The 27,548-nt window shown below is 50.4% G+C and overlaps 1 protein-coding gene across 6 annotated transcripts in view; it reads right to left on the bottom strand.

Annotated features, from left to right (window-relative positions):
* Positions 1–27,548, bottom strand: part of Sh3pxd2a (SH3 and PX domains 2A) — a 199,454-nt gene that overhangs the window by 122,720 nt on the left and 49,186 nt on the right. For 3 of the 6 annotated variants that reach the window (XM_050145386.1, XM_050145404.1, XM_050145414.1), the window contains exons 1-2: positions 25,860–26,008; positions 6,744–6,819 (exon numbers count right to left, since the gene is read on the bottom strand). In XM_050145386.1, coding sequence (XP_050001343.1) covers positions 6,744–6,819; positions 25,860–25,892 — 109 coding nt within the window. In that variant the 5' untranslated portion in view covers positions 25,893–26,008. Of the gene's footprint in view, positions 1–6,743; positions 6,820–25,859; positions 26,009–27,548 lie in introns of those variants that run through there. The other 3 variants (XM_050145425.1, XM_050145421.1, XM_050145395.1) reach the window with 1 other exon arrangement.

Raw genomic sequence — 27,548 nt, 5'->3', positions numbered from 1 at the left:
CTGCTCCTACACCTACAGCCCGAGGGCAAGGCGACTGACTGCCTAGTTTCTCAGCCCCAGGTCTGTTCCACGTCCAGCACTCAGAAGCCACAGATTCTATTATTGGTATTATTATTGCTATTATTGGTGGGATGTCAATACACAACTCGGGCTGGCCTTGACCTCACTCTGCAGTTCATGCTAACCTTGAACTATCCTCCTGCCTCAGCCTCCTCAGTGCTGGGGTCACAGGCAAGCTCCTAAAGACACTTCTTTGAGCGGCACTTCACTTTGCAACTGAATTTACCACATACTTCTTTTTAATAAAACATGTGGTGTGTGACTTTAATCCCATCACCGGGAAGGCAGAAGCAGGAGGATCTCTCTCTCTGAGTTCGGAGCCAGCTTGGTTTACACACTGAAGACTACACAGAGGGACCCTGTCTCAGAAAGCAAACAAACAAATAATAATAAGACAAAAAGAACCATTGAGTGCAACCAAAAGCTAGTGACATTTGTTCTAAGGAGTTTGTTCAGGGGTCTTCAGGAGAATCCCTTCTGCAAACCAAGTTCTACTCACAGTTTCTTTGTTGGAAGCGAGAATGCTGAGCACTCTGAGCTACAGAGAAGTTTGTCATGGGCTACTGTCCTTACAGGGCAGGGGCATGCTCACTCAGTAGCAGTCTCCACAGGCTTAATGTAGGAATCAATCACCCTGGTCAATGTGCTAGCTAACTGAAGGTGCCAACATCAATTTCCTGGTTTTGATAACATACTAGAGCCAGTTTTCAAAATGTTCCAGAATTGGAGAGGTGGCTCAGCAGTTCAGAGCACATAATCCTCTTCTAGATCGCCTGAATTCCATACCCAGCACCCATCCTGGGCCACTCACAGCTGTCTTCAACTCCAATTCCAGGGGAAATCTGATGCCATCTTCTGGCCTCTGAAGGTACTGCACGCATGTGCATATACCTATAACCAGACACACACATGCACATAATTTTGAAATAACAAAATCTGAAGAGGAAATAAGATATTCAATTGGAGGAAGTAATTTGACGGTGGCAAGCAGCTGGTGTGGCCCTGGGATAAAGCCACCAGCACTGCAGTCGGGTAGCAGAACTGCAGGAGAGGAAGGTGTGGAGGCGGGTATTTCTGCAACATCTCCGAGTCTGTAATTATTTCAGAATTAAAAGGTAAAGCCAGACATAGTGGTGCATTCCTGTAATCCCAGCACTTGGGAGGCAGGGGCAGGAAGATTAACAGTTCAAGGGCATCCTCAGCTATATAGCAAGTTCAAGACCAGCACAGACCCATCAGACCTGTCCTGGTTGGTTTTGTTTTATTAACTTGACACAAACTAGAGGTATCTAAGTAGAGGAAACCACAGTTGAGAAAATGCTGTAGGATTTGCTGAAGGAGGTAGAGACAGGAGGATCACAAGTCCAAGGGCAAGGCCAGCCTTAGCTAGACATTTTTGCTGGCTGGTGGTGGCACACATCTTTAATCCCAAGGAGGTAGAGGCAGGCAGATCTCCACAAGTGAGTTCAAGGACAGCCAAGGCTACACAGAAAAATCCTGTCTTGAAACGAACAAACAAAAAAAAAAGCAAAAACAAAACAAAAGACAGGCCTTTAGAAAAGTCTGTAGGACATTTTCCTAATTAGTTATTAATGTGGGAGGGCATCGTCAGTTGTAGGTGGTGCCATGCCTGGGCAGGGGGTCCTGGGTGCAGGCTGAGAAATGAGCAGCCTTCCTCCATGGCCTCTGTTTCAGTTCCTGCTTCCAGATTCCTGTCATGTTTGAGTTCCTGTCATGTTTGAGTTCCTGTCCTGACTTCCTCAGTGAAGGAGGTGACCTGAGAGTTGTAAACAAAATGACCCTTTCCTCCCCTAATTGTTTTTGGTCACAGTGTTTTTTACAGTTACAAAAACCCTAAAACAAGACCCTATCTCAAAAAGAAGGCAGGGTGGGGAGGTATTTAAGAGGAATGCAATAGCCTGGCAATTAAACGAATGAGGAGCTCTAAGAGCCTTAGACCCACAGAATGTGTGCAATTGTTTAAATGAAAAAACTCAGGCACAAAAGAATTACTCAGTGTCAATGTCCTCAGTCACTCAACGCAATTGGGAGAGACTTCCAGGCTACCTGATTCCCAATTCGCAGAGGTTCAAGGCTACCTGACCCCAAACAGGAAGCTCCTAATGCTCAAGAAAACAGTGACAGTTGAGTGAGGGACCAAAAGGACTTGTGCTTGGTCTCAGCCCTAACTTGGTGGGTACAGCAGTAGCAGAGGAAGGCAAAAGAAGAGCCTTGCAGCCCATGGATGGTGATGCACACCTTTAATCCCAGCACTCGGGAAGCAGAGGTAGGTGGATCTCTGTGAGTTCAAGGCCAGCCTGGTCTACAAGAGCTAGTTCCAGGACAGGATCCAAAGCTACAGAGAAACTCTGACTCAAAAAACAAAACAAAACAAAATAAAGAGCAAAGCCTTGCTGAGGCTGGCTGTGCCAGTTCCTCCTTAGCCAGGGAAAGACAGTACATCCGAGAACGTGTGTGTGTGTGTGTGTGTGTGTGTGTGTGTGTAGGTCAGAGGACAACTTGAACAGTCAGTTCTTTCCATCTACCATGTGAGTTCCAGGATTTAAACTCATTTTGGTGGCAAGTACCACTGAGCCATCTGCTACCTCCAAGTTGACTTTTCTCTAAACTGGGGATTACCGGCTCTCAGTGAGCCTGGAAGGAAGGAATGAAGAAATGAGGAGTGGCTGGTACTAGTCCAGGCATATACTAGTAGCTCGGTAAAATGTGTGTCAATAAGGAAACTGATCAACAAGTCTTAACACAGCCCATAGCAGAAACATGAGTGAAGACCAAGGAGGACGAGGGCCTGGTTTCAAAGAGCCACAGACGTCAGCCAAAGAGATGGGTGTGTCTACCTCACTCTCACACAGTCTGGAGTTTGGGGGTACAGCCTGGGGGAGTCTATCCTCAACCTCCTTTTCCCAAGATGCTCACGCTCTTGAATAACACTGCCGTTTCTTGGCCTGAGCCACACATATCTTCTTCCCTGTAACACCTACTGGAGAGCTGCCTCTTGTGTGTGGGCTCCACACCTTCTATCTCCTTCCATGGCCTTCTCAGGCCTTGTGGAAGCTGGCTGTTCTGTACAGTGGCTCTTCATTCCCAGAATCCAGAAAACAGGTTTTAGTGCAGGTGAAAACAACTTAGGAGACCTTCTTAAGGGCAGTCCATTCGCCACCTTTATAAAGGACTTAATTGATACTCGAATATCAGTAATTGGTCAAACCCTACGTCTAGGACCTCACTGGCCCTGCTCACAGACCTCCCCTAAACCCTATCCCTGGCCCCAGTGCCACTATACAATGGCACTGGGTACTACTAGGGGCCAGCTTCTCTGGGATGAAGACTCTATCTTTGGCCACAGGAACACTGAGTGCTTAGCCCCTTTCTAACCCACAGGCTGGCCTGGACTCTAGGTGGGCCTGACCTGCCTGGACATATCCTAAGATGCCTGTGGCCAGGTGGACTGACACCTGGAATACACCCCAAGCCCCTCCTGGGCCGCAGAAATGCTTGCCATGCTCCAACGGCTCTGGAACTAAAACTGAGCCTCTCTGAGATTTCTCTCTGGAACTTTCCCTCCATGGAGCTCTAGGAGAGAGACACAAAATCGGTCCATTTTAAAAGAGAAACAGAGTCAGGCAGTGTGGCTCACACCTTTAATCCCAGCACTAGGGAGGTGGAGACAGGAAGTGATATGGCTGGGCGGGAGAGAGAGAGGAATATAAAATGGGAGGAGACAGGAGCTCAGGGCATTCAGTCTGAGGGCTCCTTGAGAGAGGATCTTGCCCCCCTTCGGTCTGAGGATTTGGTAGAGCTAAAAGTCTCTCTAGTGGCTGGCTTCTTCTCGGATCTTTCAGCATTTACCCCCATAACTGACTCTGGGTTTTTATTATCAAGACCAATTAGAATTCGCACTACAGGGGGCTAAGAGGGAACAGGGCTAAGGAAAGGGAGAGTTTCCTTTTGGGGAATTAGTCAACCCCTTTTCTCTCAATGACATTCCCTATGGTCACATTTATATAGGGGTGGGAAGGTGTCCTGTGTCTCACTCTTCCTGGCTGGTGGGGTCAGTTAACCTCATTGAGAGCTTCAGAGGTTGGTGAGGTGGCTCAGTGAGATGGAGGGACCTGTTGCCAAGACTGAGCTCCCTGCCTGGGACCTACGAGAGAAGGAGATGCCCAGCTCATGCTTTTCTCCGACTGCAAACGCACAGCAGGGCATGCGTCCACCTCCTCACAGAAAGTCAGTGACTTCCTTTAAAGATTTATTTTAGTTTTAATTATGTCCATGGGGTGGGGGTACCTCTGTACAGAGGTTAGAGGTTTTGAATCCTCCCTCCCCGGAACTGGAGGTACTGATCTATCTGCTCTACATACGTTCTGGGAACTGAACTTGGGTCCACTGCAAGGCCATCTCTCCAATTCCCACCTCCTTCTAAAAGTTGTTTTTATTACGAATTTATTTTGGGAGACAAATCTGTGAGCATCCCTTAGCCTCCATTTCCTAGTCAGTAAAATAGGGACAATAATTTCAGGTCACGTCATAGTGTTCGTGGGACTGTGTGGTGAAAATCCTAAGCATATGTGGAGACGTGGCAACAATAAGAACTAACACTTAGTTGACCCTCGGCAGGGGTCAGCCACGGTTCGAAACAGCTGGCTGCCAACAATTCACTTTTACCACAGCTTATGGGGTAGATGCCGTTATCACCCCATTTTCCAGATGAGGAACCTGAGGCACAGTTACTACATCTGGTCACTGACAGAGCTATGGTTTCCAGGCGTGAATGGAGATAGTCTGACTGTGAGATACGGGACCAAGAGGCAGTGGTACCCAAAGCCATGGCCTCCAGCGCCACCTCCAATCCTACCTTCCCCAAAGCAGCTCTGGCTCTTCTACCTGGGAGCTGGTTACTTCTCTCCAAGTCTAGCAAAGATGCTGAAGATACGTAGTCTTTTGTTGACTTTGAGGGTCGGGTAAGGAACACCCTTCAGAGGGGTGCCACTCTCCAGTTGAGGGGCCACCACCTGTTCAATCCACAGCACGTCCTGACCACAGGCTACTCGTGTCTAACTGGCAACTATAACCCTGGAGGCTGCTGGCCTGTGAAGGTCCAGCGCCAGCATTAACCTAGTGGGAAGACCACTGTGAAGTGACTGTCCTGAGAGCCGGCTGGACCCGGAAAACCAGGGGGCAGTGGGGCCCTCACGGTTCAGGGCAAAGCCCTGAGTTCACGCCTTAGTTCTGCCACTTTCATGGGCAGTTAACTGACCTCTCGGAAGCCCTCATGAGAAGTGATAACGCAGTTCTCAGCAGGAAGAGCCGTTCGCGGTAATGATAAGGAGCAGGCTATAATTACATTACAGGCCTCTACTCAAACTTTAGACATCCCAGTAATAGCGGGTCATGGCTTACCTGAGACATTTTTCTCTAAATTACATATGATTGATTGCATGAAACAGGTTCCAAATGGTGCTGCAGCGCCCGGCTAGGCTGAGCTAGACCCAGACCTGCTAGCTCGCAGGTGTGCTAAGGAGTACCCACAGGACCATAAGGCCCACGGGAGAGCAAGACTCAGGGAGTGTGCGCACTATAAGGGAGGTGGGGAAACAGTTGTGCTTGTGATTAGCAATCCTCTCCCAGGAGAAATTAAAACTCTCAGCGGCTCTGGTTGGTTGTTTAGTTTATGATACTTTTTAACTTAAAAACCAAAAAAGATTTTACAACAAAAAGCCTCGTATTGGTGTCTGCATGCACCTTTAATCCCAGCACTGGGGAGGCAGAGGCAGAGGCAGGCAGGTCTCTGAGTTCGAGACCAGCCTGCACTACAGAGTTAATTCCAGAACACAGGAAAACCCTGTCTCAAAAAAAAAAAACTATGTATGAGTGTTTTGTTTGCATGAACATCTGTGTACCACATGGCCGCCTCACATCTGAGGGGGCTGGAAGAAGGCTTTGCCTCCCCTGGGACTGGTTATTACAGATGGTTGTGAGCAGCCATTTGGGTGCTGGGAATAGAATCTGGGCCCTCTAGAACAGCCAGTGCTCTTAACCACCTGAGATGGAGTCTCCAGGAGACCAGGCTGGGCTTGAACTCACTGTGTAGCTGAGTGTGACTGTAAATTATTACATCTTTATTTTGCATGCATGGGGGTGGGGTCACATATGGAGGTCAGAGCACAGCTTAAAGTTGGTTCCCTCCTTCCACCACGTGGGTCCTTCTGGGACTCAAACTCCGTTTGTCAGACTTGGTGCCAAGTATCTTTATCAAAGTTACCTTGCTGGCCCAGACGCCTTGAACTACTAACCCTTGTGTCTTTCTATGTAGCTCAGTCTGGCCTCAAAATGGTAATAAAGTTCAGCTGAGCCTCTGACTCTTGATGCCCACCTCTGCCTGCCTTTCGAGGCCTCGGATTACAGGGTTACACACATCCTACCCTCTCAGGGTCTTTTGTGAAGAAGATATCAAGTCCGAGAGCCTCAGAGACTCCTCGTGAGCTACAGGCCAAGGGCTGGCAAGGATGTTTATGAAGCCAGTTGGAGGACAGTGGCCTTCAAAAGCAAAGGCTTGCAAGTCCTTTGGGGAGTGGTTAACACATTTCTAGCCTCCTCTTGGCTTAGGGAGGGAGGACTTCTCCGAGTCACCCCAGCCCTGCAGAGGGGCCATTGGCGCTTACCTGGGAGGAAGGGGATGATCCTCTGCTTGGGATCCTTCTGGCCGCCTTCAATAGGAAATTTATCCAGAAGCTGCATCTGCGGAGCCAGACAAACAGACAGGTTTGAGAACACTGAACAGGATCAGCATCCCACCGCAGCTCCACTGAGCTCACACGGATGAGTGACGCCTGAAATCCCTCATTTCACAGCCAATTAACAAACCACATGGGGCTTGAGAGAGAGAAGGGCAGAGCTCTTCACGCATCAAAGGGGGCGTCTGAACCAGCTCAGGAAGGGGGTGGGTCCAGAGGTCCAGAGACACTTGAGAGCGAGGCTGGGCCATGGACCAACAGGCCTGAAGGCCAGACTGGGGTTCCCAGATGCTCCTTTGGGCCCAGCTCCTTCTTACGTCATCTGTCTGTTGAGTGAATCCCTCAGCCACCTGCATCCTGGGCCAGGAACGGAGGGAGGCCCCACCTGATACTTCAGACAGACCACCCACCTTCCAGAACTGTGCTGCAAAAGCAGGCACAGATGTTATTAAAATCAAATCTATCGCACTGTCCCCACGGCCAGGGACCCCTTCCTCCCTTCTTTCTTCCCACCCTGAGCTCACTACTGCTTTTCCAGGGAGGAACCCTCAACAGCTGTTTCTTCTTTTGCTATTCCGGGCTGAAATTCTGTGTGAACGGGACAAACACACGGGAAGCAGGATGGACAAGGCCAGGGTCCTTGTGAGCGTGTGGCTTTAGCCAGGATGTCTGCTGGGTGTCCCAGCTGTGACCTTGGGCAAGGCAAGGAGCCTTCCTCAGGTACCTCCCTGACAGGATGAGGATCTGTTACTCGGTACCTAACGGCCACTTATTCCTTCCAAGGCTGCTGACACTCACTTGATCTTGGATTAAGGGCACTGGACATTAAAAAAAAAAGTCCTTGGCCTCAGGGTGTTTATATTCTGGTGAAGGGAGACAAAGAATAGACAAATTGGTCATCTGTCAGGGACAGTCAAGTGTTACAGAGAAGTATGAAGTCCGCTGAGGTGTCTAAGTAAGATGTGGGATCTTTTGTTTGGGGTGCTGAGAAAGATGTCATCAATGCAGAGACAAAGACCCCCAGAAAGTGAGGAAGCAGGGCACTATGGGTAAGACCTGTTCCAGAGAAGGAACCTGGAAGTGCAAACCACTGGAAGAGGCTGCATGGCTGGCATGTGTGAGTCAGGGAAGAGGGACAGGCAACAAGAAGAGAGAGGCGGGACGGGACAAATCATGGAAAGAGACAGTTGTGAGGACCAGAGGTATCCCGAGGTACCAAAGGGTTTTATGAAGAGGAGGAATGTGACCTGATCGTGCTTTGAGACGATGACTCCACTAGAGTGTAGTGAATGAGCCACAGGGTAGAAATGGCTGGAGTCAGGGGTCAGCATGGCTGGTGATGATGGAAAGAGGTCCTGTGCTAGACTGTGTGCCTGTATACATGCATGTGTGTGTGTGCGCGTGCGTGCATGCATATATACATGTGCATGTGTGTATGTGCACACGTGTGTGCATGCACATGTGTGCTGCATGTGTGTCCGTTCATCTACCCAGCTCTAACACATGGTTCTAGGACTGTCTCTCCCGTAATCATTACTCAATCTCCATATAGCATTTAGAACCCACATAGCAAGGGTTAGGTGGATTCCATTCAAAACAAGATTGTACCATAATCAACTTTCACTTCCCCAAACAGATATTTAGCAAAAGCTGGCTCATGAGTTTTAACTTTAACTCTCAAACATTTAATGATTCCTTGCCGCTACATTTAAATACAACTGTTGGGCTATAACGTTATAAATTTGTACCTAGGATTTCTGCAACACATTCTAAAATAAGGCTGCCAGCTAGAACCCCGCTCCCCTCACCTGTGTTCTATTTTTGTACATCTCATTTTGTACTACATCAGTAATTCTTGCTTAGTGAGGAGAAACTAGAAATTACAAAAGCAATGGGGGTAGGGGGTCAGAAGAGATGAAGGGAGCTAGATGTGGTGGCGGCGGTGCACACTTGTAATCTCAGCACACGGGAGGCTGAGACACAAGGATCAAGAGTTCGAGGCCAGTCTGGGCCGTGTCATGGCCAGTCCTCTCCATAACAAGACGGTGTCTCAGGAAAACACAAATGAACAACCAAAATTAAAAAGCTTTTAAAAAGGCAGATTAATCACTTACATTCAGTTCCCCTAAAAGCCAACACTAAAACTGTTGGGGGCATATATCCTTCCTGTGTGTATAAATAAAGTGACCTCACCAATCCTCTCATGCCACACACTGAACATTTTTTTCCATATAGATGAATATTTCCATATTAGCATTAATTTGAAGTGTTAAGGCCTTGTACAAACTAAGCAAACGCTTTACCACTGGGTTACAGTCCCAGCCCTATGTCAATATCAACATTCTTTTTTTTTTTTCTTTTAAAGACATGGTCTCACAATGTAGCCCAGGCTACCCAGACTGCCAAATGCTAGGATCATGTAGTCTCACTATGTAGCCCAGGCTACCCAGTTTTCCAAGTGCTAGAATTACAAGTGTGTGCCACCACGCCCGGCCATACTGCCATTTTTAATTATGACATAGAATTTCAGTGTCCGCATGGCCCACGGCTGGTTTGCCCGTCACCCTGTTTCCGACCTGTCACTGCTATATTCATCATTTAATAAACATCTTCACACCATGTGTCTCTCGGTGCTTCCTTTTCGATTTTATCCTATGCATATTTATAAATGAATCTTTTCCAAAATGTTGAAGATCTATAATACCATGTGTAGGCCAGGCCTGGGGCCTCCAAGTAATGGCTCCATAAGGGGTCTGAAGGGACAGCACTGAGGTATCTGAGAACAAAGGAGGGCCCAGTCAGACACCCAGATATGGAGTGCTATGCTTTTCTGAATTAACTTTCTCTGGAACCAGGGTGTACCTGGGCCACAGCAAGCTGTGAGACCTCACCTACGAGGTTGTATCACTGAGAACTCGGGCAAGTCTTGCTATAGGGCAACACTGGCCATTATACAGCCCAGATGGCCATGAACTCTTGATCCCCATGCCTCAGTCTCCCATGTGCTGGGTTACAAGTGTGCACCGCCGTGCTGGCCTTCTTCACCTTCTGACTGCCCTCCTCCTCCGTGCCCTGACTTTGTAATCTCTAGTTTCTCCTCAGGTAACAAACTTACAGCGCCCTCCAGCTCTGCCACCCACATCACCTCTAACTCCATCATTTTACTTTGGGCCTCAGATTCTGACTCACACTGAGCACAGGGAACAGGGCGCTGGGAGGAGTGGGCAGGGAGGGACTCGGGCTATTTCTGCATTCATTCCTTTTCGCTAAGACACAGTATGCCTTCCAGATGACAGTTTCTCTGCTACATGTTAGGAATAAGTCAGACGGCGACATCGCCATGAGGGAGCTCCCATGCTGGGCTTTCACAACCTTCACCCAGCAAAGGAGGAAACTGTGAGGGATGAGAACGTAGTTCTGGTTCCGAGAGGCTGGGTTGGGGCCCAGGTGCCTTCACTTTTCCACTTCAGAGTTGCTATGGAAACTGCGGGTGTGCAGACTGCCTATAGCAAAGATGTATGGCTGCACTACCCACAGGGTAACCTCTGTCTGCACATGACAAGGGTCCCTTGCAATGCAGCCAGTCCAGGTCGAGTTAGGCTGTGCAGGTAAGACATGCTGGATAAGAAGTATACAAGAGAAAAGAGGGAGAGGAATGAAAGGAGAGGGGAGAGGACAGAAGGGAAGGATAGGATGGGAAAGGGGACGGGAGAGAAAGATAGAACAGGGGAGGGGAGGGAAGGGAAGGAAAAGGGTTTCATTAAGAATTTTGTACTAGGGGCTGGAGAGGTGGCTCTGTAGTTAAGAGCTCTGTCTGCTCCTCCAGAGGACCCCAGTCTGAACCTGTCAATACAGCTCACAGCCATCTGTAACTCTAGTTCCAGAGGATCCAACGCCTCCTTCTGGCCTCCTCAAACACTGCACACATGTGATACATAGATAAACATGCAGGCAAAACATAACATAAAATTAAAAAATGGGAAAAAAGAATTTGGTATTGATGATATATTGAGAATATTCTAGAACAACTTATAAATGAAACACTTTTATTTTATGTATTTTTATCTTTAACTCTGTGTGTGTGTGTGTGTGTGTGTGTGTATTTGTGCATATGAATGCAAGTGCCAACAGAGGCCAGCGGCATCAGAACCCCTGGAGCTGGAGTTACAGGTGGCTGCCAACCCCCATATGGTGCTGCTACATGAACCCAGACCCTCTGCAAGACCACAAATGGCTCTTAACCACTGAGCCCCTTTTCAGTCCCCAAATAAAAATATTTTAAAATTTAACTTTGCCTGCTTCCTTGCACATTTTAAAGTGGTTCCCAGAAACTGCTGTGATTACCTATGGAGCTCACGCTGTGTGTCTGTAGAACAGCACAGGTCAGGGCGCAGTGGTCCTCCTGTGTGCCCTGGGAGGGGAGGGCGGCTGGGGTACAGAGCTCCATAGTGGCTGAGGAGAAGGCTTCTGGGTAGAGTCAGACAACTCGGGCTTGACAATGATGCCACATTCCTGCTGCCTTCCCAGTGGAAGCAAAACCTGAATTTCTACAGTGGGTCTTTGTGCCTCCTGGGGATGCAGGGTCATCTGTGACAGCCTGGCAAGTGTGGGGACGGTTCCTGGGGGGTGAGGGCACAGTACAAGGGCCCACTGCCTCCCTCTCCCTAGAGAGCACGGCTTCCTCTTGGAGTACTTCTGTTTAACTAGCATCCCACTCTCTACCCCAGCCAGTATGAGGCCATCTGCTGAGTCCTGGCTCAACAGGGCTTTCCCAGAGCTGTGAGCCCCCAGCTGGCTCATTCCGTACTGGTAGCCCTCAGGTGTGGTGCCCAGGCCCCATCACCGAATGCACCACAGCTAGGTTAGCAGAGCCTTGGAGTGGGGTCCTCCCAGTCTTGAGTCCTACGACTCACGGCCATGGAACACAAAGCCAGGCTAAGCAGCTGCCAGTGATACTTCATCTAGCAACAGGTCGCCTTCCAAAGAAATCAAAAGCCCTGGCCGTGACTCCAGAGCAGAAACCAAACAAAGGTGACGTAATGGAGCTGAGCCAGCAGTGTGTGAAGGCAGCAGCCCTTGGTCTGGGAGGGCTACACAGTTAAGGGCCTACGATGGCTGGACGGTGGGCAGCGTGTCCACATTGGATATCCAGAGCCAGTGTAACTTCTTCGGAGGCGGGCAAGCCGCACAGTGCCTGACAGGTAAGGCTGAGCCCCACAGAGAGACGCAGGAGCTGAAGACCTGGCCAGGCTTTCCCGAGGAGGAAGCCTAGGAGCTTGGGCAATGGGCAATGAGAAGGGTCTCACCCGCTGTGGAGTTCTGCTGTGACCACTTTTTTAGGCAAGTAGAGTCTCCTGTCACCCTTGGAGGCCCTGAGTCAGGACAGAAGAAAAGCAGGTCTCCTTGCCAGGGTGGGTCCTGGAGCGAGAAGTGCCTGGCCACAGCAGCCTTTAAAGCACAGCGCAACCCCTTCAGCACGGACTGTTTAGCTAAGGGGTGGGTCGTGAGAGAGATACTGGACAGTTAGGTTCCAGGAGCTGGCTCGGCCAGGGAAAGCTGATTCCACCCTCTCCCAGGGCAGGGCTCCGCAGTAATAAACTCTGGGGAGAAAGGAGGCGGGCCCACCCAAGTGGGGCACATCTGTAACCCAAGAGGTCCAACTGCTGGCCTGCTGAGAGGGAGGAGCTCCATCCAGTGTTTCCACCTTAATCCTTTAGAGTCAGACCATTTCTACCCAGGGAACAAAAAGAACATCGCTGGGAGTGTGTGGCAGGATTTCCCAGTGAAGCCCTACAAATTTCCCTTAAAAAAGAGAAGTGCCCAGCGCCCAGTCTGTAGGACCACAAGTGAGCAAGGAAACCTCAAGAACCCGTTTGTCCTGTGGCCTTGGCAGCTCCTATGTTAGATGCTGGAGTTGCTATGCATCACAGAGGCAGTGGCAGTAAAGGCAAGCCAGCGTGGCAGCTCCCAGCATCCCAGCGCTCTAGAAACAGTTGTAGGGAGCCTCGGAGCTCAAGGCTACACACCAAAGCACTATCACAAAATCCCCACACCAGTTAAATCAGAGAATGCTAAGCGCAGCATCTCACCCTGTACACGCCTTCCAGTCCCTGTGCTCCTGGGTGGCCTTCCCAGTGAGACCTACTCTAAGAGTCCTGTAGGACAGTCCCAGCCAAAGGGCACCATGTTCCTTCTTTGAATCCCAACAGAACTTGAAATATGTTGATCCTAGCTGACAAACTGACACAGCCTTTGTGATTTACACCAGCCACCCCCACCCCCTTGAGACAGGGTTTTACGGAGGCCAAGTTGGCCTGGAACCCACTTCGAGGCTGAGGATAACCTTGAACTTCTGATCTTCCTGTCCACCTGCTGGGATTACCAGCACACACCACTACGTCTGTTTTACATGGTAAAACAGATAAAACCAACTCAGGGCTTCGGGCATGTGAGACAAATACTCTACCAGCTAACTGTGGAACAGCCACAGCCTGGTGGTTTACTCCTGTTTATTCAAGTACTGAAGAGGAGAACTCTTTGCCCCTCAACAGTGAGACATCCTGTTGGACCCATGTGACATGACGGTATATAAATAATAGATGGGGGGCGGGGACTAGGTGCTACCTCTAAAGTATTTATTTAGCAAAATCCTCTTATTTGGGGGACAAGGGAGTTTGGCAGAATTCTCTGTTCAAATTAAACCTGCTATCGAATGTGAGCATAGATTTCAGGGGTGGATACCCCATTATCGGAGCAGTCTGCTAGCCTGCTGAGAAGGCTCCTCTGCCTTCTAAATTAGCTTAAGTCCTTGTCAAAGAGTCAACGAACTCCAGTCTGTTTCAGGACTTCATGCTGTCTGGTGACCCCCGCCCCCCAATACCATCCTCTCGATCTCTAAAGGATTTTGTTAAGTCTTAAAATTTTTCTTTTTCAAAATTAGTGGTTTTAGACCCTCTGCAATTAACAATGTTTAGGCTGATTATGAAACAGTGTTTCTCAACCTTCTTAATGCTGCAACCCTTTTAATACAGTTTCTCATGCTGTGGTGACCCCCCCAATCATAAAACTATTTCATTGCTACTTCATAAATTTAATTTTACCACGGTTATGAATTGTAATGTGAATATCTGTATTTTCCTATGGTCTTAGGTGACCCCCGTGAAAGGCTCATTCAACCCCCAAAGGGGTCGTGGTGACCCACAGATTGAGAACCACTGCTCTAAAATAAAAGCTCTTGAGATTGGGGAGGAGGAAATACACAGAATTCACACACCAATCTAGGGGGCTTTTTTTTTTTTTTTTTTTTTTTTTTTAAGACAGGGCATCACTAACTGGAGCCTAGACTAGCCTGGAACTCAGCCCCGCCTGCCTCTTCCCCCAAGTGCTGGGAATAAAGCAGTTGCGTCACGTCCCTGGTAAGAACAGCTACCTTCACAACGGAGACTTCCACTCTTTAATTTGTTGTTCAGCGTGTGTGAAGACTTTACACATTTTTTTTATTTACATTTGTTATTTGTTCTAATTAAGAATGAACACACAGCTGGGCGGTGGTGGCACATGCCTTTAATCCCAGCATTTGGGAGGCAGAGCAGGACCTCTGTGAGTTCGAGACCAGCCTGGTCTACAAGAGCTAGTTCCAGGACAGGCTCCAAAGCTATAGAGAAACCCTGTCTCGGAAAACCAAAAGAATAAAAAAAAAAAATGAACAACAAATGCGTGTATGTGGGGGCAGTGTTTATGTACACAGTGTTTGCTGAGAGGCATTCAGTCTAGAAAGGAACCTAGGTCTTGTGGTACAGACCTGTAAAACCAGCTAATCGAGAGGCTGAGGCAAAAGGATGGAAAGTTCAAGGCCCTCCTGTGCTACAGAGTGAGTTCAAGGCCAGGCTGGGAAACTCAGAAAGCTCTAGTCTCAAAACCAAGTGTAAAAAGAGAACATGCCCAGCACGTTCAAGGCCCTGAGTCAAGCTCTAGTGCCAGGAGGAAATGAAACCATTGGTGTTCACAACCAATAAGAAGTTACACACAAACTCAGAGATTTCTCAAGAGGTGACCTTTTTTTTTTCTTTTGGTTCTCATTAAAAACAATTTAATCCCTGGATGGTATAAGACAGGAAGTCCTTGAAGAGAAAATAAGAAAAGACCTCGAGAAGAAAATGTGGGCGATCAACAAAGGAACACATTAGCATCCCTGAACTATGCAGTTCACAAAGGCTCAAGGGGTAAATATTGTGCTTAGTGTATCTGACCACAATTCAGTAAAAATGGAGAGAGGGAGAAGGCACGAGTGAGCAAGGGACAGATGAGGAAAGATGGTGAAGGAAGGAGGGGAGGGAAGGATAGGGGGAAAGGACGGGGGGGGGTGTCTCAATACTGAGTAGAATGAGAGCCCAGCAGAGTGGGGCTTGGAGTGGAGGGCACTTTTGTTAACATGGTCTCTCCCTGAGATACATTCATTAACATTCTCCCCCGTTCTTTAAGACCTACATACACATAAAGCAGAGCAAACCAGTGTGGACAGTGGCTCCAAAACCATACCAGCTAATCTGGTTACCCTCTGGAGTCCAAGCAACGGGCAAGATGCCACAACTCATTAACAAAAAGATTGGAGAACAAGAGGATGGGGGATGGGGCTATGGTTCACTGTAGGACAGAAGGGGGCAGCCTAGAATGGGGCGGTCATTAGAGATCCCAGATGCTGAAGCTGATGTTGGACAGTAGGATGGATGCAAGCTCCCCCATAAAAATCACTACAGCCCCTCACAGCTGATCCAACACTACAGCCCCTCACAGCTGACCCAACACTACAGCCCCTCACAGCTGACCCAACACTACAGCCCCTCACAGCTGACCCAACACTACAGCCCCTCACAGCTGACCTTACACTACAGCCCCCCCACAGCTGACCTTACACTCATGCAGACATTAAGAAAGCCCAAGAAAGGGGCTGAAGAGATGGCTCAGTGGTTAAAAGCATTGCCTGCTCTTCCAAAGGTCCTGAGTTCAATTCCCGGCAACCACATGGTGGCTTACAACCATCTGTAATGGGGTCTGGTGCCCTCTTCCAGCCTGCAGGCATACACGCAGACAGAATATTGTATACATAATAAATAAATAAATATTTTAAAAAAGAAAAGAAAAAGAAAGCCCAAGAAAGAAGACAGCAACAGAGAGGACTCTTCCACCCTGGCAAGGATGACTTTATTGTTGGGTCATAAAACCATAACATGCTAAAGCCAAAATACAGGGTACTAGAACATTCCCCACTGCCTAAAGGGGTCCACTGTAGCTTCCAAAGTCTGCAAAAAGTTAAAGAAGTCCTTCTTGAGTATGTTCTGGAAATCACACAGCTGTCACTGATCCAAGCCCCTTCCCTTTACCATGGTGGTCTACACGCTGCATTAAGAGGATCCAGTGTGAATCATGGCCCAGACTCTGAGTGAGCTGGGACACCCCCACAGAAATAGGGTGGCTTTGGATGAGGGTCATGTTGCTTACACATAATAAAAGTTAGGGAGGGGCCAAGATGAGGGACTGGGCAGGCAAAGCAGACTTCCCCAAGAGGACCAGGGAGCTAGGCTCTGAATTAACACAGTGGGAGCGAAAGGAAGACAGGCGCTCAGCCGGAGGACAAGAGCAGAGGCTTGTGGGTGTGAGGGTCGGTGCTGCTACAGGAGGCAGGCAGAGCGGACTGAGTAGCCTTGCTCCTGAATCCCATGAAATGCCGCCATGTGTCAGGGAAAGTGGTGAGATCCAGGGTGGAGGCTTGGGAGCGAGGACACAGTTGGCACCAGTGTTGGTAAGGGTGGGTGCCCAGCGTGCATCTCCAAAGTGGGCCAGACATGCTGGCGCGGCCCCAGAAATGCAAAGGATGGAGCCACTGCCAGAAGTCAGCTGGAGGACACTGCCACTCATAGCTGTGGGCTCTAGGGGTGGAGGGGTAGGAGAAACATTGCGGGAGCTGCTGAGGCACCAGTGCTCACTGAACAGCCATCTCCATCAGGTCTGGGGGAGTCAAAGAGGTGTCTCTTCCTGAAGCTCCAGGAGAAAGAGTCCCCACGCCTCCATCAGCTTCTAGAGGTCGCCCTCACTTCTTGGCATATAGCTTCCCCACCTCCTCCGTGTGTGTGTGTGTGTGTGTGTGTGTGTGTGTGTGTGTGTGTGTGTGTGTATTGTGACAGAGTCTCATATAGCCCAGGGCTGGGCTTTGTTTAGAACATGGGGTGCAGCTGAGGATGGACTATGAACTCTGCCTGCCTCCACCTCTCAATGCAGGCAAGGGCCACCACGGCCAGTTTACATTGTGCTGGGGGGATTAAACCCGGGACACAGTGAATGCTAAGCAATGGCCCCACTAACTGAGTCACAACCCCAGGCCATGTGCTGTCTGACTGGGTTATTTTGTTAGGGCCATCATGGCACAGCATCATAAATTAGGTGGTGTAAATGACATGGGCCTACTGTCCCACAGTTCTGAGTCCAGAATCCCAAACCCAAAGTGTCGGGGGCTTTGGCTCCTTCTAGGGGCACAAGGGAGACTTTGCTGCTCGCTTCACCATGGTTTCTGGTCATTATGGCCACACAGGAACTCTATGGCTGATGAAGCGTCACCTTTGTCTGCACATGCCTCTCTCCCTGTGACCCAATGTCCCCTTTGAGAAGGTTATCAGTCACGCTGCACAGGAGACCTGGCCTACTCCAAAGCAGACCTCATCTTAAAGATACGGCCACTTCCTGAGGACTGGGGTTTAGTTGTCAATATATGGACTGGGAGAGCATTATTCTCTACACATGCACACACGCACAAACATGCATATGTGCATGCACACACACATACATACACACACACACACACATGCACGCACACTGTGCGTGTGCACACATACACCTTAAGACAACAGATAACCACTAAAGGAAACTTGCTGCCCTCCTCCTCCCAGAAGTCTTGCTGGAGTCGCAGTGGCTTGGCACAGCAAGTTAGTAAACATGAGGAATAAACAGGCTGAGCCGGGCAGCTCTATACAGATCTGTTCCCTTGTCTGCTAGGCGGGGACAGTAGTACTGAGGTCGAGGATCTAGTGGGGATAGTGGGAAGCAGATGGGGAAGCTGTTTTGGCCAGGCCCTACCTAGCTGTGAGTATCCAGGGGCCCCAGGGAGCTGCCCAGCTGGTGTGCGTGGGCCAGTCTCAGAGTGGAGGCCTCAGATTTTCCCAGCAGTTCAGCGGGTGTTTGTGTGTTGGGGGAGGGAGTTCAGCCAGGACATGTGTTACATTTAACATGGTGGAGGCTGGGCCAATCGCCTACCACCTGCTGAGGGACTCACAAAGAGGGAGGAAATCAGTGACATGCTATCAGAGCTATTTCCAGACTGTGAGCCCTCTCTCTGTGCCTGGAAGGTGCCCAAGCAGGCTGGCTACCCCAGTCTTCCCCATATCTATCTCCATGGGCTCACGCCACATACATGAAAGAGAAAGAGCACTGGATTGCAGTCAAGTGGAGGGTTCCAGTTCCAGCCTGCCAAAGACTTGGTGAACTGGGAAACCCTCTCTGGGCCACAGTAACCCCAGTGAAGAAATAGCTGTCGTGTCCGGATCCATGGGCATAGCAAAAACACTCAAGAAAGGGCTGCTGAAAGGTAGGCCCATTACCCCTGTCCCTTCCCGGGGACTGACGTGAGGTGGAAGAGGGAAAACACGCAACATGGTTAGAACTGCGGAGAACGGAGGAAACCGTCAGACGCGGTGCAGCAGTGGAACTCAGTCACGGGACACTTGAGGCACACTCTCCCATCAACCACTGATTAAGAAAATTCTCTACAGGCTTGCCTACAGCCTGATTTTATGGAGGCATTTTCTCATTTCTCTGATGACTCTGGCTTGTGTCAAGTTGACACAAAGCTAGACCATCATCTCTGAGTAAGAACAGTGCCACGGAGTGAAGTATGGGTGAGTAGGACGGCACAGGTAAGGGTAGGTTTGGCTTACTGTCAGTCTGTGGTACCGGGCTGTCTTAAGACAGTGACACCTGACTCCTGGTGCCATTCCATCTCTGGTGCTGTCCTGAAGCCTTCTAGCTCCCAGGAAAGCTGGGCAGTGTCCGTTAGGCCCAGCCACCCCTTACTGTCAATGGCTGAAAGGCCTTTAGGGTACGTCCTCGGTGACTTGACGGCCTTTTGCATCCTAAAGCTCTTGGCTTCATCCCATGTTAGTCCCCACGCCCTTCAGCTCTCTCTGGTCAAGAGGAAAGGGTAGGCATAATACCAGAGGAGCCAACCACCGGGAAAGCCAGGGGCAACTACGCCAGGGCAGAGGTGTGGGCTTAGCCAGCTTCCAGCCTGGCTTTGGGAGAAGTGAGCAGGCCACACATGCCATGAAATGTAGTTCTCCTCCAGGGAACAGGGCACCCTCAACCTACTCACGAGACGGCAATGCCCAGGGATGGTACTTCCTGGCTCTTCCTCCTTCACTCCCAGGAAGGTGGCCTGGACTGGAGGGTCCTGATCCTGAGGAGGGCGGGGCTGAGTCTGAGGGGAGGAAATTGGACTTCCTGCTGGAGGCAACAGGGAGTCTCTGGAGGATGCTGAGCAGAGAAGGGACACATGCAAAGTGAATTTTAGAGAGACACATCTGGCTCCTACACAGGCTGGGTAAAAGAAACATCTGGGGGGAGGGCAGCAGTTGGCCAGAGTGCTACTGATGCCCAGTCAGGGCAGGGTGGTAACAACCACATGGAGGTGAAGTCTGGCTACGATCACCCAGCTTCCTCCTAGAGGTCTGTGGTCCCTTAGCCTTGCCAGAGACCCCTTCTAAGGTTTCTAAACTATGCCCAAAGTTGCCAACACCTCCCTCTTCCAGAACATCCAAGAAAAAAAAAAGAGGGAAGAGGCCCTGAAGATGTGAGAAGAGGGGAAGAGAACAGAATGGAACCTTTTCCCCTAGTCTCAGTTTTTTATTCTTACCTACTGTATGGTTAAGATTGCGGTTCCCAAACTGCCTGGGGTGCCCTGAGATCAAACTCTGCCCAAAGTTTGGGACAGAGAACAGAGATGAGGCCTAGGCAGACCTTTAGGGCCAAACTACTGTTCAAGGCAATGAGATTCTGGTCCAGGCTCTAACGCGCCCTCCTGATGGAAAGAGCGGCCAAGCAGGATGTCAGGATGTGTATGATGGCACACTAACGCCTTACTTCTTTCTGTAACTCAAGTGGCTTCATTCCCTGTTGTTTTCTCAGTTCTAGCTGCTTCTTCTTCTTCTTCTTCTTCTTCTTCTTCTTCTTCTTCTTCTTCTTCTTCTTCTTCTTCTTCTTCTTCTTCTTCTTCCTCTTCCTCTTCCTCTTCTCCTTCTCCTTCTCCTTCTCCCCCCTCCCCCTCCTCCTCCTTCTCCTTCTTCTCCTTCTCCTCCTTCTTCCCCCTCTCTCTTCCTCTGTGTGTGTGTGTTTTGAGGCAAGGTAGCCCTAACTGTCCTAGAACTCACTCTGTAGACCAGGCTGGCCTTGAACTCACAGAGATCGTCTACTTTTGCCTCCTGAGTGCTGGGATTAAAGGCATGCACCCCCATGCCCAGCTGTTTACTCTGTTCTACACGGGTCAGGGTCTTTTCAGGCCTTAAAGTTCTTTCCCCACAAATGTCTTGTACAAAAGGGAAAAACAAAAGAAGAGGCTGAAGAGAAGGCAAGGGTGGAGTGGGCAGAGCCCAGCTCTTTTACCAGCCTTCCCCTTGAGGCTTAGCTACCCAGGAGCTCGCCTCTGCTTTTCTGGGGCCAGAGAGCAGCTATGACCGCAGAGAGTGCAGGTCAGACCCAGCCAAGCCTTTCCAGGCAGCAAACACTCTAGGGTTGTAGCACAGGGTCCAGGCACCTCCACAAAGCTACTATTATTGTCTGCGCAGACAAGGGAGTCCAGCAAAGGACACGCTGGCCTTCTGAGTTCTGGCTAGGGTTACTGAACCAGGAACTTGGGTTCCCCAATGCTCCCCTTTGTCCATTACAAATTTCACAACCACATGAATGTCACTAATGTCCCAGTAATCACGGTGCCAAGTAAACACCAGCTCTGAATGCTGCTGCCTCGGGCTTCATACCCGCTACTGGCTTTCTGCCATCTGCATGGGACCAGCATGCTCAGGACCTCTGCATCACTGGTACATGTAGTCTTGTGTCCTGCTGCCTCACATGCGTCCCCACACATTGCACAGCTGTCTGTAGTCCTCACAAGCACAGCACACTCCTGCAGCTCCCTCTTCTGCAGGTGGCTTCTGCAGAGTGGCCATGCTTCTAGAACTTCACATTTGTCACATGACCTGTTTACGTGACCTGTCAATGCTTGGAAGTGTATAGAAGTGAACCTGGGCATTGAAAGTCCCACTGTTCACCACAGTGGTCAAAACACACCGGACACATCTAACCCACGCTTCCTATCCTCTCTTGCTGGCAGTATAGTCACATGACCGCATCCTGGTTGGTGGAACTTGAGCAGGCTCCACCCTCAACTCCACAGGCACAACCTATGAAACTCTTCCTGCACTCCTCCAGTGGCCTCAGATACCAATCCACAGGAGATGGGGTCTGCAGATGGGTGAGTCCCAACTCCTGAATAGCTTCCTGGAGCTGAACCTGCCACTGTCACTGACTTATTTTGGTCTGGGACACGAACAGAAAATGAAAGTTTCTTATGTTAAGTCACTGAGAGTTTGTTAGGCAGTGGCTGTATTATCCTAATACAGGGAGTTTAGCCAAGGTCTCCGGAACTAAACTGAAAATGTAGAGTCCGTCTAGGAATGATCTGGGGCCACACAGCTCAGGCAGTATAGTCCCTGCATGGGGACTTCTATACAAAGTGAGCCATCCTTCCCCAGCCCTGCCAGCCCTGCTTCCCAAAGTGAATGAGCCACCGCTGGAAAGCCTGGTTCTTCAAGTCTGCAGCAAGTACAGGGACACAAACTCAGGTCCAGTTCCTTCCGGGTCACCTCAGGCTAGGACCAAATGGCTCTGCACAGAGATCACACTTGAACAGAAAGAAGAAACAACACAGAGAACGGAGACCAACAATAGGGACATCAGCTAAGAGCCTGGTGGAAAAGCAGCATCACCCTGCCCGCTGGCTACACCCAAACCTCTATTTGAACAAGGGCACAGAGTGCTTCAGGCACAGCTAGAACTCAAGAAGTCCCAATGTTCTTTGCCCCCCATGGATTTGATAAGATCTTCAGCAAGTGACGGCAGACCAGTCCGTAGGTGAAGACCAGGACTGCCCAAAGGAGTGGAAGCCTAACACACCTGCCTTTGAAGCAGAGAAGCATGTGGCCCCTCACCATCTCCCACAGCCGATGCTCCCTAGGATCCATTCACAATGATTTCCCTGCTGGCCTGGTAAACAAGCATTGCTCTAGTGACTGGGAAGACAGAAGCCACGGAGCTATTTCTTCTCCTAAAGCTCATGTGGGGAAGGTGAGAGCAAACAAATGGCTGATAAGATGACAGACGAAGAGAAGAGACTTGAAGACAAGGTAGGCGGTCAAAGGAGGCCTTGACGTGGCCTAGGAGGGAGGCCTTGATGTGGTCAAAGGAGGCCTTGACGTGGTCAAAGGAGGCCTTGACGTGGCCTAGGAGGGAGGCCTTGACGTGGTCAAAGGAGGCCTTGACGTGGCCTAGGAGGGAGGCCTTGACGTGGTCAAAGGAGGCCTTGACGTGGTCAAAGGAGGCCTTGACGTGGCCTAGGAGGGAGGCCTTGACGTGGTCAAAGGAGGCCTTGACGTGGCCTAGGAGGGAGGCCTTGACGTGGTCAAAGGAGGCCTTGACGTGGTCAAAGGAGGCCTTGATGCGGTCAAAGGAGGCCTTGACGTGGCCTAGGAGGGAGGCCTTCATGTGGTCAAGGAGGGAGGTCTTGCTTCGTGACTAGAGGCTCAATGCTCAGGGATCCACTCTTAAAGATGTGGGGAAGGGAGTCCTGGAGAAAGGAGAACAGCAGGGACAGGAAGAAGGCTCTGAGGTGGCAGTGAGGGGAGCAGGGTCAGTCTGAAAGGGCCCATGAACTGATCACACAGGGTCAGGGACTGGAGTTCAGAGTTCATTTGGAAAAGACGGCAGATCTTTCAGGATGCTTATGCACAGGGCCATGGTATGACATGGCTTCTGTCTGAGAAGGCGCACCCTGATTGGCAGAAAGCCTGGGAACAGAAGCACAAGGCAGAGAGGAAGACTAAGTCCGCGTCTCTCAGGTGCGAGCAGAGTGGTCAGAGCTGCAGGGCTGTTCTGAGGGAGGTCTGAGAGGAAGAGCCAGTTCTCCGTGTGTTGGACCCAGGATGTCCAGCTAGGTCTGTGTGGTCCCAACTGAACTCGACTCTCTTGCCATGCCTCAGGGGCCCCTAACAGCTGGCCTGACTCTGGCTTTGATGACTTCTTCCCAGGTTCCCAAAGCTGCTTTCCAGGCCAGAGTTGTCTTCTGTCATTGCCCCCAGGAATCTCTTTCAGGCAAGAGCTTCTAGCAGTCTCTTCACATTGGGGGAAGTAGGGAGGAAGTGGAACCCAGATGGAAAAAGAGAAATCCCAGAGAGAAAATAAAAGTTGGGTGGGGTTGCCCGGGGAAGCCTTGTAAAGCAGCCCACGCAAGAGAGCTGTGTTCCCACAGACAGCCATGCCCTTGCAGGGAACCGTGTGCCGTGCTCCCGCAGAGTGTGGTGCCCACGCAGAGAGCCATGTCCCTGCAGAGAGCCATGTTCACACAGAGAGCTGTGCCCCTGCAGAGTGTCATGACCACGCAGACGGCCATATCTCCACTGAGAGCCATGTCCCTGCAGAGAGCCATGTTCACACAGAGAGCTGTGCCCCTGCAGAGTGTCATGACCACATAGACGGCCATGTCTCCACCAAGAGTCGTGTCCCTGCAGTGTAGCATGACCACACAGACGGCCATGTCTCCACCGAGAGCCATGTCCCTGCAGAGAGCCGTGCTAACGCAGGGAGCCGTGCCCACACAGAGAGCCATGACCATCGGCCTTCCCATCTGGGCGATGCTCACTGGCCTTCCTGTAGGAAAAACTGCATCTGCCAGAGAACGGGACATGCCACAGGGAAAATGTCTCTAAACATCTGGGTGCCTTCTAGTCCACCCTGCAGGCCGGCTAGAGGTCACCTCTCCAGGTAGATGTCCTGCCTGTGGGAGGAGGCAGAAGTACAAGGGATATCCTGATGGTTGCAGTGAGGTCTCCAGCACCTGCCTTCAGGCCTGTGTGGGCTCCAGACCCTGGTGGCCGCACAGTGGGATGCAATAGATGGGATCTATAGAGTTGAGCCCTCCTACATGAGTTTCTTAGAACTATGGCCTTCTGGTCCAGACACTCTGCTTTGGCCGCACCTCCACTGAACGGCCCGATGGAGAAAGAGTGGGTACAGCCAGCATCCACTGAACACACAGGGGTTCTCGCCACCCTTCCACCGGGGAGTCCTCTTCCTACGGCTCCAAGCTGAGAAGTGAGGCACTGGGAAACCCAAGACAAAAGGAGCCTGTCTCACTGGGGAGGGAGACAGGCTGGCCTTCAGAGGCGCCCCTGGGAGACACAGTGGGAAGAATGGCCAGCTTGTCACACACACAGCCACCTCTGCAAGCATCTCCCCACCAGCCCAGACACCAGCCGCATGCTTCCTGTTTGAGTTTTTCTTTTTTCAATTTTATTTTGTATATCTGAATGTCATCCATTTAGCCTGAGGGCCCCCCTTCCCACTGCCTAGCCACTTCCCCCCATCCTCCAGCATTCCAACAAGGCTGAACTGGCCACTCTGTTCTGCCAGGCAACAGATGAAGGCTCCCTAATTAGAGACAGAGCCAAGGCCTGGCTGCTTTGAAAGCTGTCCCCTGGCCAAGCCAGGAACACGCGCTCAGCGAAGCTCCAGAGATGCCCAAGACCCTTTTGTAGCTGGGGACTGATCCCCAAGTCCAGCTGGGCTGGCACTTGCAGAAACCTGGAGACCCGAGCACCTTCATTCCAAAGAGAATCTACATCCACAGTCCCCTAACAGCTGTGTCCGCTGGCTGCTCCCGGCTTGGCGGGGAGGGTCTCCTGTGCTTTGTCCCTTCAAACACTTCATAGCCACAGAGGCAGGTTCTGTAACCAATGCAGCTACAACCAATGTAGCTACAACCAGCTGTGGGGAACTCTAGGGCTTGGGTGACATCCTACAGTCAATCATCAGTAAGAGACGGGGCCAAGGCCCAAACTCAGGTAAATCTGCCTGACACCTTCTGTGCTTCTGTCACCCCACTTTGGACGTCAGGGATGTGGCATCTGGAGCTGCACATGCCCTTGGACAGTGAGATGTCATACAACAGCAGGGGGTCTCTGGGGAGCTGAAATCCCTTTTCCTTTCCCCAGCTCAATGCGAGCTATAACAGAAGCAGCTCAGTTCTTCAGTTCCTCCTATTACAGTCCCACCTGAACAAGCATGCCTTGGATCCAGGGATTGCAGAACCTAAGATCATCTAGCTGCTGAGGCTCGGACCCCATGGCTGGTCAATAAGGGATGGAGGTGATGAGGTTCACCTCTCCCAGAGATACAAGTCAACTCTTTCCTCCCTTAGGAGGGCCCACGACTCAGGCTGCCATCCCTTATCCTAACTGTCCCATATGCATAGTTCCAGGAACGTCAAGCCAACTGTTGCCGTCATCTGGAGCTGGGAAGTACAGGATGTTGAGACCTCCGGGCCTTCGACAGGGAGCAGCCTGCACAGCTGGGACGCCCCAGCACACACGCCCGTGTGGGAGGTCTACAGAGGAGCCCCACCAGGGCAACACTCCTCTGCCATTCTTGGATCCTGCCACTAGCTGACGGTTCCCACTCAAGCTAGTGCCGTCAGCCTGCCTCTTCCCCTGGAGTTCTCAGTATCACAGAGCGCCAGGCATTTAACTGGGGCTCCTCAGGAGGACCAGGAGAAGTATGAAATGCTCTCTGGCAGGAAAGGAGTGAAGTGATACAGATGAAACTTAAGAATTCATGTACGTGCATGCCTGCACACACACACACACACACACACACACACACACACACACTCACCTGACCACCACCAAAGAGCTTTCTTCCCTTCATCCTCCAGCTTGGAGGGGTGCACGGCCAGCTTATGTATTTCTTCACCCACTTCCTCCAAACAGGGTGGATGGGGCTCGGTGAAGACAAACTGAATTTTCTAGGCCAAGCCTTTGAGCCTGGAACTGAGGAGGGAGGTGCACAGGGCGGCAACTGCATTCCAAGGCCTCCCTGACGGGACACCCAAACACACCCCGGCATGATACCTTACACCAGGAAAACAAGGTGTGCAGCTCCCGGCAGGCACAGGTGGTGTGCGCTGACTCAGACAGACACGGTGGCTGGTGGAGCTGGGTTTGTTATTCAATAAGAGGGAGGTGATACGGGCTGAGAGCCAGGCAGCAATGGAGCCTGAGAGAGACTGCTTCAGACCTTTCTAGAAGCTAGCAAGAGTCCTGTTCTCGGCACAGTCAAGGGAATGGGCTCCCACGGTCTGCTGGCAGCCATCTCGGCAGTGACGGTGAGGCATCGTGGCTCCTGCCCTCCTTCCCAAATTAGAACCACCCCAACTGGAATGAACTACAAGCTAGGGTACCACAAATCTTTTTGGTGTCATGATTTGGGGGAGGTTTATCTGTTTCCTTTTTTATTTTTTCCCATTTTTTCCATGTGTGTATAAATCACCGGTAGGCACAGATATGTGTGGATGAGTGTACCCGTGGATCCTTGCGGTTGATGTTGGTAATTGCCCCTAACAGCTTTTCCATCTTATCCAACGAGGCAGGGTCTCTCAAACTCAGAGCTTGTTGATACGGCTACTCCTGCTAGCCCTCTTGCTCTGGGGATCCTTTCTGTGCTTTCCAAGGCTGGAACTGCAGGCGAGCTGCTACACTAACTGGCACTTATGTGGACTTCCAGGTATTGTAACATTGGCCCCATGCTTGCAGGGCAAGTGGTGCACACGCCTTTAATCCCAGCACTCAGTAGGCAGAGGCAGGCGGATCTCTGTGAGTTCGAGGCCAGCCTGGTCTACAAGAGCTAGTTCCAGGATAGGCCCCAAAGCTCAGAGAAACCTGTCTCGAAAAAACCAAAAAGACTGAGCCACCCTCCCAGGTCTCTGATGCTATGACTTTTGGACAAGTTCAAAGTTAGCCATAGGGTCCACTTTCCTCATTTATCAAATAAGGGTAAGGAGAAGGATCAGAGGTGGCCAATTAGTTTCACCTCAAATGTTCTTTGCTAAGCGATAAAGAGTGAAGAGATTTTGTTCTTTTAGAGATTCTGAGATGCATATGGCACCTGACCAATTAACAATGTCTGTCACAGACTTGGTGGGAGAGATTGTGAGATCGATGAATGTTGTCTATTGTGGGCATGTTAGGACAAAGTTACTTGAACGCCAGCTACGTATCACCCTCCCTTCGCCTCTAAAGGCTTCTAACTACAAAACACATTCTACCCATCCCTTAGTGACCATAGTTAATACCAGTTTTATGAAAAGTATGTAACTTTTATAGTATGACAGTCACTATCCTGAGTGAGGTAACCCAGACCCAAAAAGATGAACATGGGATGTACTCACTCATAATTGGTTTCTAGAGATAAATAAAGGTCAGTGAGTCTATAATTTGATCTCCTAAAGAAGCTAAATAAGAAGGTGATCCCAAAGAAAAACATATAGCTATCCTCCTGATTATGGGAAGTAGACAAGATTGCCGG

The sequence above is a fragment of the Alexandromys fortis genome, unplaced genomic scaffold, assembly GCF_014885135.2.
Source record: "Alexandromys fortis isolate MF-2015 unplaced genomic scaffold, M_Fortis_MF-2015_v1.1 scaffold_16, whole genome shotgun sequence".
Taxonomy (NCBI): domain Eukaryota; kingdom Metazoa; phylum Chordata; class Mammalia; order Rodentia; family Cricetidae; genus Alexandromys; species Alexandromys fortis.
This window is presented reverse-complemented; position numbering and strand designations above follow the sequence as displayed.